General features: G+C 39.5%; 2 protein-coding genes across 12 annotated transcripts in view; one reads left to right on the top strand and one right to left on the bottom strand.

The window, feature by feature from the left end:
- UTP18 (UTP18 small subunit processome component) overlaps window positions 1-749 on the bottom strand; it is a 42,467-nt gene extending 41,718 nt beyond the window's left edge. For both annotated transcript variants that reach the window (XM_081218186.1, XM_081218187.1), the window contains exon 1: window positions 322-749. In XM_081218186.1, the coding sequence (XP_081074312.1) occupies window positions 322-654 (333 nt within the window). In that variant the 5' untranslated portion in view covers window positions 655-749. The remainder of the gene's footprint in view (window positions 1-321) is intronic.
- Window positions 750-1,068: 319 nt separating this feature from the next.
- The window catches only part of MBTD1 (mbt domain containing 1), a 63,004-nt gene continuing 42,628 nt past the window's right edge, over window positions 1,069-21,444 (top strand). For 2 of the 10 annotated variants that reach the window (XM_081218176.1, XM_081218181.1), the window contains exons 1-3: window positions 1,171-1,432; window positions 2,040-2,103; window positions 5,862-5,959. Coding sequence is in view for 4 of the 10 variants with exons in the window: in XM_081218177.1 (XP_081074303.1) it covers window positions 1,412-1,432 (21 nt within the window). In the remaining 6 variants the exon portion in view is untranslated. Of the gene's footprint in view, window positions 1,149-1,170; window positions 1,433-2,039; window positions 2,104-5,861; window positions 5,960-21,444 lie in introns of those variants that run through there. The other 8 variants (XM_081218177.1, XM_081218175.1, XM_081218179.1 and 5 more) reach the window with 6 other exon arrangements.

Below are 21,444 nucleotides of genomic sequence, written 5' to 3'. Positions count from 1 at the left end.
CAAGAGAGAAGAAACACTGAGTCTGGGGAGAAGACAGTGGAACTGAGCCACTGCCACTAATCGAAAGATGCTCACGATTAGTTGGCTAAAAGAATATGTGTTGAGCGCCTGCTGCATACCAGGCGCAGCGGCTCCCTCGGGGGGCGGAGAAAGGCGCGGTCTCCGCCCTCCCGGGACTTTCAGTCTGGCACCCCTCGGCGCCCGCATTCCCGGTTCCCTCCCACCTGAACGCTCCCCTGCACCACAGGTCGCCCAGGCTCCGCCCTCGGAGGCACACCGCCCACCGAGCGCCCAGCCCGCACGCCGCGCGGCCTCCCTCACCCGCGGGCCCCGCAGACGCCGCAGCAGCGCGTCCTCGTCGTCCTCTACGTCGCCGAAGACCAGCTCCTCCAAGCACCGCTCCACGGCCGGCTTGTCCTCCTCCAGCGTCTGGCGGTTCCGCTGCCGGAGCCGTCTCTCCTCCTCGGCCGCGACTACGGCGGCCGCCGCGCGCGGCCGGGCCGGCGATTTCCGCTGAGATGAAGGAGCAGCCTTTTGGAGCGGCCCGCCCGGCCCCGCTCCGGCTCTGTCGTCCGGCCTCATTCGGGTCTTCCGGTCTGGTCTCGCTCCGGCTCTCCGGTCCGGTCTCGTTCGGCTCCTCCGTTCCGGCGGCATGCTTCGGTTTGAGAAGGAACGCAGGCGCTCACGTGGATCCTCACTGCGCGTGCGCCGAGGCCCTCGCTTTCCGCAGCGGCTGAGGCCGCAGGGGGCCGGAAAGAGGCTGCACCGCCCTGTCAGCACGTGACCAGCACTGTCTCTCTCCTCTCTCTCTCTCTGCCCCCCCACCTTGTGTAACGCCCATCCTCTCACGAGCCCCTCCCCGTGTGGGAGTTCCTCCGAGAGAACCAATCTTCCGAGTGGAGGGGGAAGCGGCGTGACTGGAGTGGAAAATTTTTTCCAACACAACTTCGCAGCTGCCACTGATTGAAAGGAGCACAAGAAAGCCAGGGTATAAACTGAGATGACAGGCTAAAACTGCTACTCTTCTTCCTAACTTTTTAACCACTCGACTTACACGAGCCCAATCGCTTTTTCCACCCCTTCGTCTTGGTACGGCCCTTGGAGTACGGAGCCTGCAGAGGGTCCCACGCTGGAAGACAGAGCGGAGGGTATGTAGGGAAGTGGGCCAATCGGGGCGCGGGTCACGGCGCAGGCGCGCTGGGGAGGGAGGGCTATGCTAATGTTGTTGATATCCTGGGGCCACCCGAGTTAAAGGGGGGAAATCCGGGGGCTGACGCCGCCGACACCGGTCTGGGCCCAGTCGGGGCCCCCCTGTAGTCGCCGTAGTCCCGGGGAGAGGCGCCTGCCCCCAGCTCGGGAGGGGGCGCCGCGGGCCCGGGGAGCACAGACAACCCCTACCCATGAGGCCCTGATGGAAAACACAAAGGATCTGGTGAGAGCCGAGCGCGGCAGCTGCTTTGTGTGCCAGGTGGGGGGGACGCCGGCAGCCCCCCGACGCCAGGAACCCCTGCAGCCCCCTGACCCCGCTCCCAGGCCTGCTTCTCCATCCCACGCCCCCTCCACCTCCGGAGCCCCCCTCCCCCTACCGGCCGTTAAACGATTCGGGGGTTCCCCTCCCCCCACCCGCGGACTCGTCAGGGTTCTCTCTATCCTCTTTACTTTTTGGAAGACAAATTTTAGAAGAAAGTTCTCTTCGTTCCGGTCCCCCGTCCCCTTTCAGCTCTGGCTGGGGGAGAAAGGCTGGATTTGAGACTTCCTTTTTTGGCCGCCCAAGAAGCGGGGAGTGGAGTCCTCACTTCTCCCAAGGGGGCAGAGTTTTGGTGCTTTGCGGGGGAAGCCTCTCCGCTGTGGGGCAGGTGCCACGAGGCGTTTCGCACGTGGAGGTGGAAAAATTGAAAGGGGGCGGGGTGGGCACGTGTGGGATGAGAGAGGTGGGAGTGGTGATTGGGAAGCCGTCGCCTATTTAAAAGGGTTCTAAATCGGTGGGTTTTTATGACCGTTGCGTTCTGTTTTGTGAAATAAGAATCCTAACATTTCAGAGTCGGAAGAGACATTAGAGGTCACCCAAAGCAGCCGTCCCCTGTGCAGCCTCTCTGACAAGTGGTAGGTAGCCTGGCCTCTGCCTAAACCCCTGCAAACACTGAGCGCTCGCTGCTGCCATGGAAAGCCCTTGCCGTTCAGTTCTGATTGTTGTTTGCCTACCCTTATTAGACTCTTTAGACTCATTCATGTCCTTATTAAGTGGATTCCCTTTTTACTTCTCAAATTTTCTCTCACATTTTCCTCACCCACCCACTGCTCATTGGCCTATATTTTGTGTGCCAGGAAAGAACACCAGGGAAGTGGGGGAAGGAGGGCTTGAGAGATAGTGAGGGCCGTCTGAAAACTTCGCTGGGTCAGTTCAAATGTGCTGGCTTCTGTGTCTGAGAATGGTTGATATTTTTCTACAGGAAGTTTGGGAAATAGGATCTGGGAATTTCATGGCTGTTTTCTCTCACTAGTGCATCTTTTTAAAGTTAGAAATTTCAACATCCTATCTCAAAGCACATTTCTTGTTGCCTAAATCACTTTCCCTAAGGGATGCCTAAATTGCCTCTTGGAGATAGTACCGAAGCTGTTAGAAGCATCTCCTGATAGAGGAATGATCAGAAGACCTGCACTCCCCGCCACCTCCTCCTTTTGCCCTGCGTTTTTCTTTCAAGCTGGGCTTCCTGCTTGGGGCCCCTCCTTCACAATACTTTCTCTTTTTCTTTTCCAATTTTTAATGAGATATGAAATTTTTGCAACACTTTAATATTTGCCTAGAGTTCGCAATATTTTTCATGCTTCTTATATTAGTATACATCAGTAGCTATCACTCGGTGGTTTAGATAGTTCAGTTCTACTATTGTCACTTAGCATTTTTCTAATATTCTCCTTCATTTGGTGAGCTATGCTGCTTCCAAGAGAAGTTTTATTGGCATAGGAATCTTGGGGGCACATGTTTTCCTCTTCCTAATATGGTGAAGTGGGAGTCAAGCCGTAACAGATAAAATGTAGAGGGAATGAATCTAGTATAAAAGCCAGAGAGTAAATTTTACTTTAAACTCCCAGCCCCCCGTTTAACATGTTAGAGCACAGAAATTGTTTTCTCTCCCCCTTTTATGACCTGGAGACTGTTGCTCTGCCCTAACGTGCTTACACTGTATTTGTTTTCGTTTGTTTACCTCTACACCGATGAGTGTTTAGAAAGAAAATAGCTGTCTTTTTGTGCACCACCTCCTTCTCTGAATAACAAGTAGCTTCTACTTATGTAGAACCCCATACTCCACACTTCTGGGTGCCTTGCAAATTATGGCAAAAACTGTCTTGAATAAGTATCTGTTCATAAGTATCTTATGTTGAACCATGTTTTTTAACTGTCCAGTTTTTAATTTTGTACACACTTGGACATGTGATATTTTCTCTAAATCTAGTCACTGAAAGTTAACATGGGAATGAATACTAGATACTGATAAAAGTGAATGGAGCTGCATAATTCTGTCTTGAAAGTTTTCATTAACGTGAAATTCCCAAGTTCCTGTTCACTTTAAACATGAACTGTCATGACTTAAGCTGACTGACTCTGGAGATGTTTGCATTCTAAACATACTAGACAGGAATGACTGGTTTTATTTTTAAAGAAGACACTACTGTATGTTTTCATGGCTGGTTATATGTTGATTTAATTAGTGTCTAAACCTTTTCTTAGATGCTCAGAGGCTTCAAACTCTCAGTTTCATCAGAAATTAAAACTATTTAAATTGTTTTAAATGTAACATAGTAGTCAAAGGAAGGTTAAACTATAGCTTAGAAGTGAAAACAACCTATTAATGTTATAAATACTAAACCACTAGATTACTGAAAGCCATGAGTTCTCAGTGATTTTAGTGACCACATCCTAAAATTAGACAAGTCACTATTCTTTTGGTTGCTCTTTGTTTCTCAATTTTTCATCTTTAAAATGTTTGCTAAGTAAGATTTAACTTTTTCACATTTATAATGTTAAGGTAAGCCAATTATCATTAGTTTCAGAGTTTCAGATCCAAAAGAGAGATAAAAACATCAGGATGGTAAAAGAGGAAGGAGTTAATAATAGTTAAACTAAGATATGCCTCCTAACACTAGGGTATTCTTAACTGTCCAAGGCTACTTTTAATTTTATACAAAAATTGTAGATTGTTTGATTTAGTCATGAATTTTAAATAAACCTTTGTTTTTTTAGGATTTTTTTCCCACAAATTTAAAATTTCTCCTCTTACTTTACTGCAACCCACAAGGAAGGGTGGAAAGAAAACAATTTTCATTTGAATAAACCCTAAATTTATGGGGATGAAGTGATACAGTATGAGGGACACTGGCAGATTAGGTTAGCATTTCAATTCTGCCACTAAATAACTTCATATGCCTTGTTGGACAAGATTCTGTGCCTCAGTTTTCTCATCCTTAGAGTGGAAAGGTTGGTCTAGAATTAACATTATCCAATAGAACTTTCTGCAGTGATGGAACTGTCCTATATCTGTGCCATCTGTATGGTGGCCACTAGCCACATGTGGCTGTTGAGCACTTAAAAAAGGTAACGAGTGTGGCCGAGGAACCCAATTTTCAATCTGATTTAATCAGGTGTAAATTTAAATAGCCACATGTCTGCCACACTGGACATACAGATAATAGAACAGTGTTTTCCAAGCTTAGCTCATCACCACAATCACCTCTTGGGGATCTTATAAAAATACAAAACCTCTCTCTTGTGGGTTATCATTCAGTACGTCTGTGGTGGAGCCTTCTTCAGAAAGGTTTTTATCAGATGGGTTAGAGCAATACTGCACGAGAAGATTTCTGAGCTCCCTTCTAGTTCTCACTTTAGTATTGATAACTTAAAATGTAATGTAGTAGAAATGAGCTACGGACAGAGTTGGCAAACTGGCCAGGCTCTGCCTCTGCCACCTCCTGACCTGTGATCTTAACGCAAGTTGCCTAATCTCTTCAGGCTTCATTTTCCTCATCTAAAATAAGGTCCAGGGATCAGCCATGCCTTCCTCCCAAGGTTTCCGTAAACCTCCAGTCAGATGTGATGACCACTGTATAAGAAAATGTGAGCTGCTATAAATGATAAAATGTTAAGATATCTATCCAGAATCCCTTTCTCTTATTTCCCTTTTCACTGTATTATCTAATTCCTACTTATATTGTAGAACTAGTTGTGTACAATACGCATTAATTAATTTAGTACTTTCTTGTTGTCTCAACTATTTGGCCGTAGTTTATAGTCTAGTTTTAGGACGTGCATATTAAGTTTAACACTTTTTTGTATTTCTGGTGCTTAGCGTAATGATTTGTATATATTGCGCAATAAATGTTGGATAATACCATCTATTACTTTACTATTAGACTTCAAAACTTTAATTAGCTAGTTTCAGATTATTTTATACACCAGAGAAATAACCCCCTCGTGTGCGCATGTGTGTTTAACTCTATTTCAATTGTTCCATTATTAATACCCTATAGTGTTTATTGTTAGTGATTGTGTATCTTTTGAGCAACCAGCTCCAAATATATTTTTAAAAGATAAACACCAAGAGAATGTCATCATTTTGCATCAGTATTTTTAGGTATATCAAATCAAGATGATGCTGAATAACCTATTTAACTTACTTTTGCTACATTAATGTTATAAATGCTCTTGTTTGATTATTTAAATTACATTTACACTTCAGCCCAGCCTTAATATGAATTCAGTTATTTGGAGTAGAATTGATAGCTGATAATGAATGATCTCAAAGACCCTCTCGTTTACTGCATTTCAGACTTAATTTTGATGAGGTCATCTTATTTTTAATTAGCTTTTCAGGTTCATACTTAAGGATTCATAACTTTCTTCTGAAGAACTGAAAGCGCATTCATGTGAATTACTTTATTTTTCAAACATCCTTCCTGTGTGGTAAGTGGTGTTCTCCTTATTTAGAAGAAAGGGAAACTGAGACCCAAATAATTGTTACATCCAGAGTCCTAAGTAATAGAACCAGGACTTGAACCCAAAGAGAGAGAAATTTGTATTTTTTATATATCAAAGATAGCTTCCCTTTGCTCACTGTTGCTTTAAATCTTAAGAGTATTGTTATGTAGAACATTGTCCTCTCCTGTCCTTCTCTGGGTACTTTTCACTTTCTCTAGGTGGGATATTCAGGATATTATTGCCCTCAGTTTCAATGACTGTATCATTGACATGGACTTACTCTTTCACGTTGAACTTGTGGGAAACAAAGACCCAACAATCCCAAATCCTTACCATTTATTTTTCTCCTAATAGTAAGCTTAGAAAGCACGAAGGCCCTTCTCTTTAGCCCAGTGAATTGTATCTTGATAGTGGTATGAGGAAGAAACCAGCAAGAGCTAAGTAGCTCTTACTGAGTCCAGTCATCATAGAGTATCTGTTAATTCTTATTTTGAACTTTTTCAGTTCACACGTACAACTTTCAGACTTAAGGTTCTAGAAAACTTATATTCCATGACTAAATATAAAACTTTGATAATTATATGGGTCACTGTACCCTGTTAGTGTGGATAATGGAGAATTGGTTAACTTTTGATTAGTTTATTCATGTTGAAATTATGCTATTAGTACTTGGTTGCATATTTATATGTGCTTGCATTTAGAATCTCAAATATTTTCTGTAAAATTTCTCCTGGAGAGGTTTGCACTTTTATTGCAGCCTGTGGGTGATTATACAAATAAGTTAATGGTTATACTTTTTAATTCCTTTGGAGATTTTATAAGGAGGAATGTTTATCAGGGTTACAGTACGGTAGGAAAATGAAATTCTACTGCAATTTATGACTTCTTCCTACATTTTGTCACTCTAAAAACCTTTTTTGTTTCATTTTTCATTATAGAAGTGTTACATATTTGCTGTTTAAAAAAAAAAGAAAATGAAAAATACGAAAAATTTAAAATTATCCTCCCATTCCATTCTCACACTGTTAACAGTTTAGCTATTCCTTCCAGGATCTTTCTAAATGCATACATAAGCAAACACAGATATATCAATCTGTGCATATAGCCGCATATATTCTTTCTTTTAATAAAAAATGAGTCATATTATTCGTATTTGGCAATTTACTTTTTTTCACTCAGTGTTTTACCTGTAGTAAATCGCCCCCCCACTGATGGTTAGATTGCCTTCAGTTTTTCACTATTACATTATTGCTGTGAGAAATATCCTTCCACATGAATTCTTGTGTCCTATGAGTATTTCTGAAGGACAGATTCCTAAAAGTGGAATTCCCTGGACAAAGGCATGCTCATTTTTTTTTAAGTTTTCATAAGTAATACAAATTGCCTTCCAAAAAGATGGCACATATTTGCCTTCCTACCAAGTGTATATGAGTGCTTTTTCTCCTATACATAAATTTGCCAGTGCCAGATATCATCAGTCTCTCAATTTTTTACCAATTACTGAATTTTTTAGAGGTAGTTTATACTTTATAAAAATTAACTTTTATTTTTGTAGAACTAATGCATGCACTTGATAGTACCATGTAAACAATAATAGAAGTGTACCCCCAAAAAGGATCCCTTGCAGCAATCTCTTTTTCTCTTCCCAGTTCAGCTTTCATGAGACAAGTACTTTTTTTTTTTTTTTTTGGCCATGCCTCATGGCATGTGGGATCTTAGTTCCCTGACCGGGGATCAAATCCATGCCCCCTGCAGTGGAAGCACGGAGTCTTAACCACTGGACTGCTAGGGAAGTCCTGAGACAACTACTTTTAATTCTTTTATCTTTTTGATCTACTATCCATCTCTATAATTCTGAATATTAGACTTCCATTACCTGATGTATGAATTTTAGGTATTATATTTTGACTTCCTCTATGCTAGTTGAGGAGTTAGCATATATGCCCTAATATTAGGCAAGGTTTCACCACCTGCAGTCATCCCATCACCTTATATTCAAAGCCTTGAGTAGTCACCTAACATGATTTTTCAGTTTTATTTTGAAGAGCAATGTGTTCAGAATGGCACATTACCTGAAACAGTTTTATTTGATATTTGTTTTCTGTGCTTACAGAAGTTAGCTGATAGAACCATAATTCAGAAAGAAAGAGAAAGGAGGTTAAAATTGAACATAGATTTAAGATTATTCCCTTGATTCATATTGCTAGTGTTCATTTTAGCTGTATGACCTTAGGCAAATTACTTGAACCTCTGCTTACTCATCTGTAAAAAGAGAGTAATAGTGTTTGTAAGGATTAAATGAATTGCTACATATTAAGTGCTTAGAATGTCCCTAGCACATATTAAGCATCCTTTAAGTTGTATGACTTATATTAGTTGTATTACTAATCTTAACAGACTTTTTACAAATAAGTAGCAAAAGTATTTCATAAGGTTACTGTGGAATTTACAAATAAACTTCTGTAGAGAAAATGTGTTTCTAAACCAAATTAGATGAAAATGAACAAGACTTACTCTGGAAAACTGTCAAGTGATACAAAAAGTGAATCTAATGTGTGACAGGTGAAGTGTTTCAGAAAATGGCAAAAGCAATATTTCTAAGATAATATATTCTAATATACTACTTAAACATGTATGTATAAACTTCGAAGTCTGGAGAATAGTGTCAGAAGCCTGATGCAATTTTCCCACCCACCTACCTATAAACCAGTAAAAAAGCATGTATAAATCACACACCACCCCTGCCTTCAGCATTAAGAAACAGATTACCACAACCTTCAAATTACCTATAAGCAGAGAAATCAGATTCCAAGAGCTCCTCCTGCCCATATGAAGAGTGGGAAAGGGAAGTCTTAACAGGTTTGTTGAAAGAGTTTAGGGACGTGGAAGGCTTAGATGAAGCACAAAAATACCACTTGCAAAAGAGAGAAATTAATCACTTAAGTTCCAAAATACTGAACACGGGTTTGAAATCTGATAGTTCACAGTTCCAGCCACAGAGAAGAGCTTGAAAGCAAGCAATACCAGAATTGGTAAGCTGAAATTACCAGTGCTTCATAGGGAAGGAGTGAAGACATGGAGACTTGGAATCATGGATAAAGAGAAAGAAGGAAGAGGAAAAAATTAATAATCTTTCAGAAAAAGAAAGAGGATGTTCCTTAACTAGGAACTCTGACCATGAAATGAATAGAAATAGAAAAGAATGGATCACATCCATACAGAACCTCTCTGAGAAGAAACAGTGTGAATCAAAGCATATCAGCTGATGAATATCTCTCCTTCTCCCCAAAAAAAGAAAAACATGAGGCAGAAGAAAATTGACACAATAATACTCAAAATGAAATAAAACGTCTTCAAACCATATTTGGAGATAAGGGTAAAAAAATACCTTCACTCAGAAATATAACACAGAACAGAGAGGGACAAAAAACAGGATGAAGTAAAGTCAGATTAGATTAAACTGAGAAAGTAGAAGGAAAAAAATCATATCAGAAATGAAGACTAAGTTACAAGTTTCCCAACAAACAATAGAGTCAAATGCAAATGTGATAAAAGACATAGAAGATAAACAAGAAAACCAAGAGAATGAAAATGACAGTTTTAGTGAAAGGTGGGTACAAAAAGTCTCACATGTAATTGGTGCCTCAAGAAGGCAGAGGAATAAAAGCATAACATTTAAACGCATAATCAAGAAAACTTCCTGGAAATAAAAGATCTGAATCTCGAATTTTGAATATATGAAAAGTTCATACCAGAAGATAAACTCCAAGATATATTCTAGTAAAGCTATACAACTTTAAAGATTCAGAAAAATTCTCAGGGCCTGCAGGGTAAAAAGATGAAGTGACTTACAAGGGCCAGAGAATTAGAATGGTATTGGGTTTCTCAAAAGCAACACACACAGCAAGAAATAGTGGCGCATCGCCAATTAAAAATATTTTCAAATAGGCTTAGAAAAGCAAAACCCACTTTATAACGTACAAAAGGCCCTTAAAACAGTAAAAGTAAAAGAATGAGCAAAGATATACCTGGCAAACAAATAATTAGAAAACAGGGTTGGCAATGCTGATAACAAAGTAGAAGTCAAACCAAAAAGTATTGAACTAGACAAAAGAAGACAGTTTATAATGCTACAACCACAATTCACAACAAAGATACAAGAGTTATATATATGAACCAAATAACAGCAACAATCTGTGTAAATCAGAAGCTATAAAAAATGCAAGTAGTGGGGCTTCCCTGGTGGCGCAGTGGTTGAGAGTCCACCTGCCGATGCAGGGGACACGGGTTCGTGCCCCGGTCCGGGAAGATCCCACATGCCGCGGAGCGGCTGCGCCCGTGAGCCATGGCCGCTGAGCCTGCACGTCCGGAGCCTGTGCTCCACAACGGGAGAGGCCACAACAGTGAAAGGCCCACGTACCACAAAAAAAAAAAAAAGAATAAACTCTAAATGGATCAGAGATGTAAATATCAAAAAACTATACAAATAACAAAATATGGGTGAATTTTTCTATACCATGGTATAAGGGAAATTTTTCTGTGACTCAAGGTACAATGAAAGAAAACACTGATAAATTTTACTACATTAAAAAAAATTTTTAATTGTATGGCAAAAAACTCCATAAAATCAAAATTTGCCATATATAACAGGTAAATTTAGAGTAAATTCCTAAATACAAACAGTTTTGAAAAAACATTTAAAAGATTAAAGACACTAAAAAAGGGGCAAGAGATAAGGACAAGTCCACACACACATACAGAAAGGTACAAAAATGGCTTATTGTAGAACTATACTGGTTTTTAATACCAATCCCCACTAAAAAGGATGAGAGCTCCTTGGAGAAAAGGTTGATTTAGGAGCTGGAGCAGTGTAGGGTTTAAAATGATCCTAGAATATCTTGATATTCCAGAAAGTAAGGTATCATTCAGAAATTGATGTGGGCATGTCAAAATGACATGGGAGTCAGTTCAAGGGGATCCTAGTAGCCAAATCTGGGATCATTTGAACCCCCAAATAATTAAAGACAATAATGAATTATGAACTACGGGGGCGGGACGGGGAAATAGGAGTTAGTGAACTCATACTGATAATGAGTAGGTAGGTAGATATATAAAGGGGATGATGAGAGTTTCCTGCTGACTGGTAAGAGAGTACTAGCACTAGAAAATCATTTTGCAGACATCATAATAATGTTTGGTTCTTCAGGAGTTATTGGATGCCTAATTTAGGGATGAGGCGGGTAGAATTTCAATGAGCAACTGTATTAGTTTGTTTTAAATGTGTCCCCAAGATTGCTTATTAGTTGCAAGGAGAAATATGGTAAGTATACTGGAAAAACTGGACAACACCTTGGCAGGATGATCAAAATGAACATCACCACTGAGGGGCAGTTATGGATCTTGTGCCTCTGGATGTAATACCCTTGAGAAGGATATATCACTTACGTAGTATTATGGGGATATATAACCTGAAAATGAGGAAACTTCAGATGAACGCCAAATGAAAAGCATCCCATTAAAAAGAGGAGAGGTCTTCCCGGCATTGCTTGGGTCTGGATGTAGGTGTTTCCCCAATGGGTGATGTATGCGCTTTTATTTCTGTCTGTATGCTTGTTCTCCCAACTTGGTGATGTAAAGTCTCCCAAATTGGTGATGTATGTACATTTATCTCTGTCTCTGTCTCTATCTCTCTCTCTCTTTCTCTCTCTATATATATATTGCTTGTCCTTATATTGTAACTTACTACTAATATAAATTTCCTTATTTCTTGCTTATTTAAAAAAAAAAGACGAGAGTAGGCCTACATTCTCCGAAAACAATCTTCTAGATTAAAGGAAACAAATACAACATGTGATGCTGGACTGGAGGGAAGAAATTCTATAAAGGACATTGGGCCCATTGAAATATGGATGGTAAATTAGGGCGAAGTATTAATGTTAAATTCCCTGAAACTAATAACTGTGCTATAGTGATGAGAGAATGTTTATACTCTCAGGAAATGCACACTGAAGTAGTTTGGAATAAAAAGACATGTCTGGGACTTCCCTGGTGGTCCAGTGGTTAAGACTCCACACTTCCACTGCAGGGGACATGGGTTTGATCCCTGGTCAGGGAACTAGAATCCTGCATGCTGCTGCCAAAAAAAAAAAAAAAAAATTGTATGCAACTCACTCTCAAATGGTTCAGAAAAACATCTATATATTTCGAGAGAAGAATAAAACAAATGGAGCGATTTTTTAGTAATTGGTGAATCTGAGTAGAATGCACAGGATTTCTTTGTACTATTTTTCCAGCTTTTCTGTAAATTTGGAGTTATTTCCAAGTAAAAGGTTTTTTTTTTAAAAAAAAAAAAGGGAAAAAAGACTACACTGACATACCATTTTCATCCAGCATATTATATGGCAAAAAACAAACAAACAAACAAAAAACTCCCAGTATTGCTGGAGCAAATACAAAATGGTAAAATTTCCATGGAGGGGAATTTGGCAATATCTAACAAAATTACATATATATTCACCATTCTACCCAGCAGTCACACTTCTGAGAATATACCCTGAAGTTATACCTCAAACAATTTATATACATATATGTGTATATGTATATATACATGTATATATGTTCATTGCAGCAATATTTGTTATTGCAAAACATTGAAAACTAGTGTCCAAATGAAATTGATTGAATAAACATGTGCACAGTGGAGAACTGTGCAGCTTAAAAAGGATTGAGGAAGATGTCTGTGCCCTGAAACGAAGTGGTTTCCAGGATGTATTTCTAAATTAAAGGACAGAGGAATTTAGTATGTGGCCTTTTGTGTAAGAAAGAAGAGGAAATAAGGAAGCATAAATATACCTGTTTACCTTTTTAAAACATACACACATAAGAAAGATGAACCAGAAAGCAATAAAGTTGGTTACCCACCTACAGGAGACAGTGGCGAGGTAAGGGGAGGAAATATTTCTCCAAGTTATAGCTTTTTGTATAGCTCTTTATATTTGAAAGCAGGGTGATTTTTTTGATAGTCCCAATAAATGAAATTAACTCAATAAGGATGTCAAGGGAGACTAAAACCAAAAGCAAACCAAACCCGACTTATTTCAAACTGACAATTGAAGGAGCGAGACATAGCTAATCCAAGTAACTCTAAAACTCAGTACTCTGTTCCTCAGTTTGAGGAGAAGGGACTACAAAGAAATTCTGAACTCCAAAGTTCATTTTTGTAGCAGTATGGGTGTTATGCTCTGAAACTATTTAAATATATAAAAGGATGGAGCAAATGAATAAATGTTAATTTTGTTGAAAGCCAGGGTTTTCAATAGAAGAAGAGAGAGACAAATACGGATGTGGGAAGGTAAGGAAAAGCCCTTTGGGGATGGATTCTAATTGGAGGTGTAAGTGTGAACTCATGATTTTGAAAATACATTGTATATACATAAGACATGTCACATACATGTGTGCATATATATTCCAATTCACATGCACTGAAGGGCTCCAGAAGCAAAGAGATACCCCAGTAGCAATGAACACATGGACCACCTAGATCTTTATTTCTGACATTCCTAGTAAAAGAAACCAAGGCTCTTTGGAGAAATGGTTGATTCCAGAGCTGAGACAGGAAAGTGAGATAAGCCTAGAATGTCTTGTTATGCCAGAAGGCAAAAAATTGTTCAAACATGATAGGGGCATGTCAGAATGACACCGGAGTCAGCTTGAATGGGTTCCCACTGGCTGAATCTGTCATGATTTGAGCCCCCAAATAACAAAGGACAATAAGGAATTACAAACCATTGAAAAGTTGGAATCCAGGAGTTAATACCCATAAGAGAAAAAAGACGGATCTTCCTGACAGAAGAATGCCAACTGATGAATATGGAAGGAATTCTGGGGTTGGAAAATCATAGTAAAAGATTGGGCAAGAATCATTGGATGCTAAATCTGGAGTGAAATTTTGATGAGCAGTATATTGGTCTTGAAGCGTCTTCCATAGGTTGCTTATTAAAAGAGGGAAAACAGTAAAACTCCAGTGGAGAACCAGATCCCACAGCTAGACCAAGTCTTATCATCACCAGTAAGGGGCAGATGAACATCATATAATCTGGGTTTACTACCCTGAGTAGCATGAGTTATGTAGTATTTCAACTGGGAATATACAGTCTGAATCTAATGATGAGAAAACTGCAAACCCAAAAAGGGGAAATTTTTAAAGGAGAGGAAATCTATGTGAAAGAATTCCAAATAATTTGTGTAGATAGTCCGCGCTCAAAGAGGGGGTGCTTAATGGCCTCTTGCTGATGTGCTTTCACCTATGCTGTTCTCTATGCCTAAAAAAATCCTCCTCTTGCCCATCAGAAATCTTCTTTCTCAGCCTTTAAACCAATAGTGTGTGTGTGTGTGTGTGTGTGTGTGTGTGTGTGAGAGAGAGAGAGAGAGAGAGAGAGAGAGAGAGAGATATGCTGAGTTGACCTGACCCCCTATTTTTCTCTCTTGGAAATTTTCATTACATTCATCCACATAATTGTCTTTGGAGCTGCTCTGTTCTTTTATGCGCCTGACCCTCTGGTTGAATACCCCTAGGCATGCACTTAACCCAGGTGAAGACAACATACCCATTATTTGGGATTTTTTAAACTAGGAACTCTGCTCTTAGAACTGTAAGATGGCTAATTTAAGAAATGAATGATAAAGAGATCATAATACCAGGGAAAAAAGCTAAAGGCTTTGACTAAGATTTTGTCTGAGGAATAGAGAGGGATCCTCAAATATTCAGGGACAATAATGAGAGAATAAAATTGGTTTCTGCTTACCCCCTACCAAATTCAGTTTCTTCATCAAATTAGGAACCACAGTTTAATTAGGTTTCTGTCACTTACAACCAAAAACATAAAGCCTCAGTTTAAATCAGGGTTTCTCACCAGTGGCACTAAACAACGTTTTGGACTCTCCTGTCATGTTAATGCAAAGGAATGTGACTCTTTTCCTCCAGTCCTCTTAAGGGATATTGCCAAATATCTACCAGGGGGCTAATATCCACTGCCCCGAGTTGAGAGACAACAAATATTTGAGTCCTGCAATGCTGATCTCTGAGAATATTGTGAACAAGACAGAAATACTTACAGTTCAGAGAAAATAGGCAAAAAATTAAGTACACACAAAAATCTTAAAATCAAATTCATAATAAATTCTCTGAAAGAAACAAACAGGATACTGAAATGAGAAATAATGGGGTGAAGAGTGCTACTTTATTTAATTTATTTGTTTAAGAGTGCTACTTTATTTTTTTTAATAAATTTATTTTTTTTAAAAAAAGGGGGTGGGCTTCCCTGGTGGCGCAGGGGTTGAGAGTCCACCTGTCAATGCAGGGGACACGGGTTCGTGCCCTGGTCCGGGAAGATCCCGCATGCCACGGAGCGGCTGGGCCCGTGAGCCATGGCCGCTGAGCCTGCGCGTCCGGAGCCTGTGCTCCGCAGCGGGAGAGGCCACAACAGTGAGAGGCCTGCGTACAGCAAAAAAAAAAAAAAATTAATAAAATAAATAAATCAATAAATAAGAGGGGTTGCTTAATTCTCCACTCCTTGAGCGTGGGCTTTGAATAGTTCCTTCCTTCCAAAGAGTACAGTATGGAGAGAGGTGAAGAGTAATTTTATAGTAGGAAAAACTGCCAAATAATCTTCAGGCAAGTGGGACTTCCCTGATGGTGCAGTGGTTAAGAATCTGTCTGCTGATGCAGGGGGCGCAGGTTCAATCCCTGGTCCGGGAAGATCCAACGTGCCATGGAGCAACTAAGCCCATGCGCTACAACTGCTGAGCCCGAGTGCTGCAACTGCTAAAGCCCGCGCACCTAGAGCCCATGCTCCACAACAAGAGAAGCCACTGCAATGAGAAGCCCGCACACTGCAACGAAGAGTAGACCCCACTCACCACAACTAGAGAAGGCCCACGCGCAGCGATGAAGACCCAACACAGCCATAAATAAATAAATAAATAAATAAATAAATAAATTTATTAAAGAAGAATTATTCTGGCAGGTAATCAAGGTCAACATCAACAGGGATAAGTTATGTTGACAGGATGTAGCCCCAGTCTAATCATGAGGATATGAGACAAATTCAATAGAAGCGACGTTCAACAAAATACCTGACCAGTACTCCTCAATTGTCAAGGTCACCAGAAACCAGGAATATCTGAGAAATTTTCACAGCCCAGAGGAACTTAAGTAAACCTAACAACTAAATGTAATGTGGGATCTTGGAACAGAAGAAGAACATAGGGTAAAAATGAAGGAAATTTGAATAAAGTATATATAGACTTAGTTAAATGACAGTTAATTTTAGTTCATTAACAAATGTACAATACTAATTTAAGATATTAATAGGGGAAACTGGGGTATAATATGGGAAATCTGTATTTTCAAGTTTTCTGTAAATCTATTGGAACTACATTATAAATCATTTGTAAGTAAAGATGAAATATTTTGCAAAAATAACCATGTATTACCATTCTTAAAGAAGGGAGGACATAATCTTATAATAAAGAGTAGTCATTTAGTCATTTAAGTTTAATAACGCTTTATGGAAAAAATTTATAACTCAGGCAATAAATATAGGTTGACATTCGCCCTTTTTATCTCCATCCTCCAATGGCATTTTAACAATATTTATTCTTCTAATCCGTGAACACAATACATCTTTCCATTTATTTAGATCTTTCTTTTAACTCTTTCAGGAACATTTAGTAGTTTTCATGGTATTGGTCTTGCACATCTTTTGCCAGATTTATCCCCAATTATTTCATATTTTTTGATGCTATTGTAAGTGGTATTTTTTTATTTCCAGAAATTGAACTCCAGAAATTTCAATTTCTGGAGCTTTGTTGCTAGTATATAGAAATACAGCTGATTTTTCTGTAATGATATTTTGTCCTGCATCCTTGCTAAACACTTTTTAGCCCAACACTTACTGTATATTCCATCAGATTTTCTACAATCATGATGTCTGGGAATAAAGATTTAGTTAAATTTACTTCTTTACAATCTGGATTCTTTTATTTCTTTATTTCTGTACTCTTTTTTTGAATTGCACTGGCTAGAATTTCTATACAATATTGAATTAAAATGGCAAAAGCAAATATATAAACTCCCAGTCTTAATCGGAAAACATCCAGATTTTCATAATTAAATTTCTTTTTTTTTTTTTTTTTTGGCTGCGCCACACAGCATACAGGATCCTACTTCCCCGACCAGGGATCGAACCCGTGCCCCCTGCAGTGGAAGCATGGAGTCTTAACCACTGGACCGCCAGGGAAGTCCCCATTAAATTTCATGCTAAGTTTAGGATTTTCCTGAATATTCTTTATTGGGTGAGGAAGTTCTCTTCTATTCCTAGTTGGCTGGGGGGTTTTTTAAAATCAGGAATAGGTCTCGGATTCTGTAAATTGCTTTTTCTGTATCTCTTGAGATAATCATATGACTTCTGTTTTTTAGTCTATTAATATGATGAATTTATTGATTTTCAAATGTTGAATTAGCTTTGCCTTCCTGGGATAAACCCACTTGGCCATCCTATATTATTCTTTTTATGTAGTGTTTGATGCAGTCTGCTAAAATTTAGTTTAAAATGTTTGCATCCTATATTCATGAGTAATATTGCTCTGTAATTTCCTTGTAATAGCTTTGTCTGGTTTGGGGATCAGAGTAATGCTGGCCTGATAGAAGGAGTTGGAAACTCTTTCATCCTCTTCAGTTTCCTGGAAGAGTTGTTGTAGAATCAGTAGTATTTCTTCAGTAGAATTCTCCAGTGAAGCCCTTTGGGCTGGAGTTTTCTTTGTGTGAAGGTTTCTAACTACACATTTAGTTTCTTTACCTGTTCAGGTTATTATAGTTATTTACCTATTCAGGTAATATGTTTATGTGTGAGATTTGGTTTTATGTCTTTCAAAGAATTTGTCCATTTCCTCTAAGTTCTCAAATTTATTAGCATGAAGTTATTGGTGATAGTCTTGCTCTCTCCTCTTAATATCTCCAGAATCTGTAGTCATGCTGCCTCTCATCCATGATACTGGGAATTTTGTCTTTTCTCTTTTTTGCTTATCTCTAATCAGTTTTATTGATCTTCTCAAAGAACTGGCTATTGCTTTCATTTTTTTTTTTCGGTTTGTTTTTCAGTTAGTTGATTTTCACTTGGAGCTTTGAGTATAGATTTTATGATAAGAATTTTTTTCATTAATCGGCTATTGCTTTCTTTTTTTTAATTTATTTATTTTATATTTTATTTTTGGCTGTGTTGGGTCTTCATTTCTGTGCAACGGCTTTCTCCAGTTGCGGCGAGCGGGGGCACTCTTCATTGCGGTGCGCAGGCCTCTCACTGTCGCGGCCTCTCCCGTTGCGGAGCACAAGCTCCAGACGCGCAGGCTCAGTAGTTGTGGCTCACGGGCTTAGTTGCTCCGCGGCACGTGGGATCTTCCCAGACCAGGGCTCGAACCCGTGTCCCCTGTATTGGCAGGCAGATTCTCAACCACTGCGCCACCAGGGAAGCCCTGCTTTCTTTTTTTTCTTCTTTTTGTTTGTTTGTTTTTTAGTTAGTTGATTTTCACTTGCAGCTTTGAGTATAGCTTTTCTGATAAGAATTTTTTTCCTTTAGAAGTTTGAAGGCATTACTTTTGTTAATCTTGTCATTGAGAAACCCACTGATATCCTAATTCCCTTCTCTTTTTGTGTGATATAGTGTTTTTCTTGAAGCTTTTAGTATGGCAAAGTTCTGTAATTTTTGTAAGGATGTACCTTAGTATAGTTTGGCGTTTTTGTAAGTCATTAAGCTGGGCTTGCATGGTCCCTTCAGTATAGGAACTCTGTCTTTTGATGCTGGAATTCTTGTTGTTGTTGTATTTTTTTTCTTTGTTCCTATCTGTTTTCTTTCTTCCGTATCTCTATTCTTTGGATTTTGTATCTTCTGTATTTAACTTTTATCTTTTCTCTTTTATTATCTACCTATTTGTCTCATGTATACACATACACAGATGCTTTTTGAAGGATTTCCTTGATTTTACTATCCATGTATTAATTTATTGTTTTGCCTCTTCTGTTTTTTAAATTCCAAGATGTGTCTTGTTCACTGATAGCATCCTATTATTATATTTCTCTGAAGAATTATTTTTTTTTGAAGTTTTCTTTTGCTCCCTGCATTACTTCTATTTCCTGTAGATTCTTTTTTCTGAAGATTTGTTTTGGTCTTTCACATTTTTTTAATTAATTTTTTTAATTTTAAAATTAATTAATTAATTTGGCTGCACTGGGTCTTCATTGCGGCACATGGACTCTTCATTGAGGTGTGCAGGCTCAGTAGTTGCAGCGCAAGTGCTTAGTTGCAGTATGTGGGATCTTAGTTCCCCGACTAGGGATCGACCAGGGCTCGAACCCAGGCACCCTGCCTTGGGAGCGAGGAGTCTTAACCACTGGACCACCAGGGAAGTTCCTGGTCTTTCACATTTTTAAGAGGCCTTTCACAAATGACTGGTAATCCTTGCCTGTTTTTTCATATTTAATGGTTAGTTACTAAGCAGCTGATGGGACTAAATGTGTCTAAATTGGGCTTGTTGACTAGTGAGATTCACTGTTGTGATTGGTTACTTTTAAAATCTCTCTGGTCTCCTGCACTTTTACTGTGATCTGTTTAGATGTGGATATCTTTTTGTTGTGCTTAACATATATTGTAGTTCTATCTGTGAATTCATGTTTTTGTTATTTCTTCAAAGTTTTCAGCCAGTATCTCATTCAGCTTTACCTTTTTCCATTCTCCATAGTCTCTCCTTTGAGAATTTTTTTATATATATATAAATTTATTTATTTATTATTTATTTTTGGCTGTGTTGGGGCTTCGTTGCTGCATGTGGGCTTTCTCCAGTTGCAGCGAGCAAGGGCTACTCTTCGTTGCCATGTGCGGGCTTTTCCTTGCAGTGGCTTCTCTTGTTGCGGAGCACGGGCTGTAGGCACGAGGGCTTCAGTAGTTGTGGCATGCAGGCTCAGTAGTTGTGGCTCACGGGCTCTAGAGCGCAGGGTCAGTAGTTGTGGCATACAGGCTTAGTTGCTCTGCGGCGTGTGGAATCTTCCCAGATCAGGGCTCGAACCCGTGTCCCCTGCATTGGCAGGTGGATTCTTAACCACTGCGCCACCAGGGAAGTCCATCTCCTTTGAGAATTCTTACTGACATTTATTATTAGATCTTTACATTCTCTTTTAACCTCTTAGTTTCTATGTTTCTGTTGTTCTTTGCTGTTTTGGGTTCTTTCTTAATGTTTCTCTTCCATTTCCCCAATTATTTTTTAGGCATGTCTAATCCATTTAGGGTTTTTTTGTGTTTTTTTTTTAATTACAGCACTTGTATTTTTCATTTACAGAAATTACATTTGGTTCTTTCTGATTGCTTTGTATTCTCTGTTCATTTTTCAATAACATTTTTTATTTCTTCTTAGTTCTTATATGGTTACTTTATATTCTGTCTCTGGCAATTCCAGTGCCTAACTATTTGGGATATCTAATCTGTTTCTGCTGACGCTTGCGGTAGACCGCTTATCGTGTGTTTGATATTTGATTGTGTACTGATATTTGATAAAAATCTGTGGAAATGCTGAAAGGCCGGAATTGTAGGTGATTATTCCTGAAATGATTTAGGATTGCTTTTGCTGGGTGTCAAGGGGCACTGGTATCCTAGAACCACTTTAATCCTACCATATAGGGTAGGATAAGTTATAACCTCAGGTCTTTGGTTACAAAATCCCAGAGAAGCCTCTCCACCCAGAGCATGGACAAAAAGGCTTCTTTGTAGGTACCTGAGCTGTGCAGCTTGTGGGATCTCAATTGCCTGACCAGGGATTGAACCCGGGCCACCGCAGTGAAAGCCTGGAATCCTAACACTTAGGCCACCAGGGAACTCCCTACATGTAGTCAGTTTTTTTCCCACCCATTTTACAACTTATATTGAAGTTGCAGCCCCCTCAGGGGTTTTGGTCTGATACAGAGAGCATTTCTCTAGAACATTAGTCCTTAAAGATGCTTTGGGGGCTTCCCTGGTGGCGCAGTGGTTAAGAGTCCGCCTGCCGATGCAGGGGACACGGGTTCGTGCCCCGGTCCGGGAAGATCCCACATGCCGTGGAGTGACTGGGCCCGTGAGCCATGGCCGCTGAGCCTGCGCGTCTGGAGCCTGTGCTCCACAATGGGAGAGGCCACAACAGTGAGAGGCCCATGTACCAAAAAAAAAAAAAAAAAAAAAAAGATGCTTCGGAAAACACTGCATACTATATATACCTCTTAAATTATTGTAATGTTCACCAGCATCTTAAGGGTTCGAAGAGGGCTTTGAAGTAAGGAAAATTTCCCAAATGTATTTGACCATAATACTTTTTTAAAAATGTTAACAGCCTATACTTACTGAAACCAAAATGTTTGTAATCATTGGGTCCCTGAAATTTTAAGTTTATAT

The sequence above is a fragment of the Mesoplodon bidens genome, assembly GCF_964165515.1.
Source record: "Mesoplodon bidens genome assembly, chromosome: 19".
NCBI lineage: Eukaryota > Metazoa > Chordata > Mammalia > Artiodactyla > Ziphiidae > Mesoplodon > Mesoplodon bidens.
Note: the sequence above shows the minus strand (reverse complement) of the source record. Positions and strands in the feature narration are given on the sequence as shown.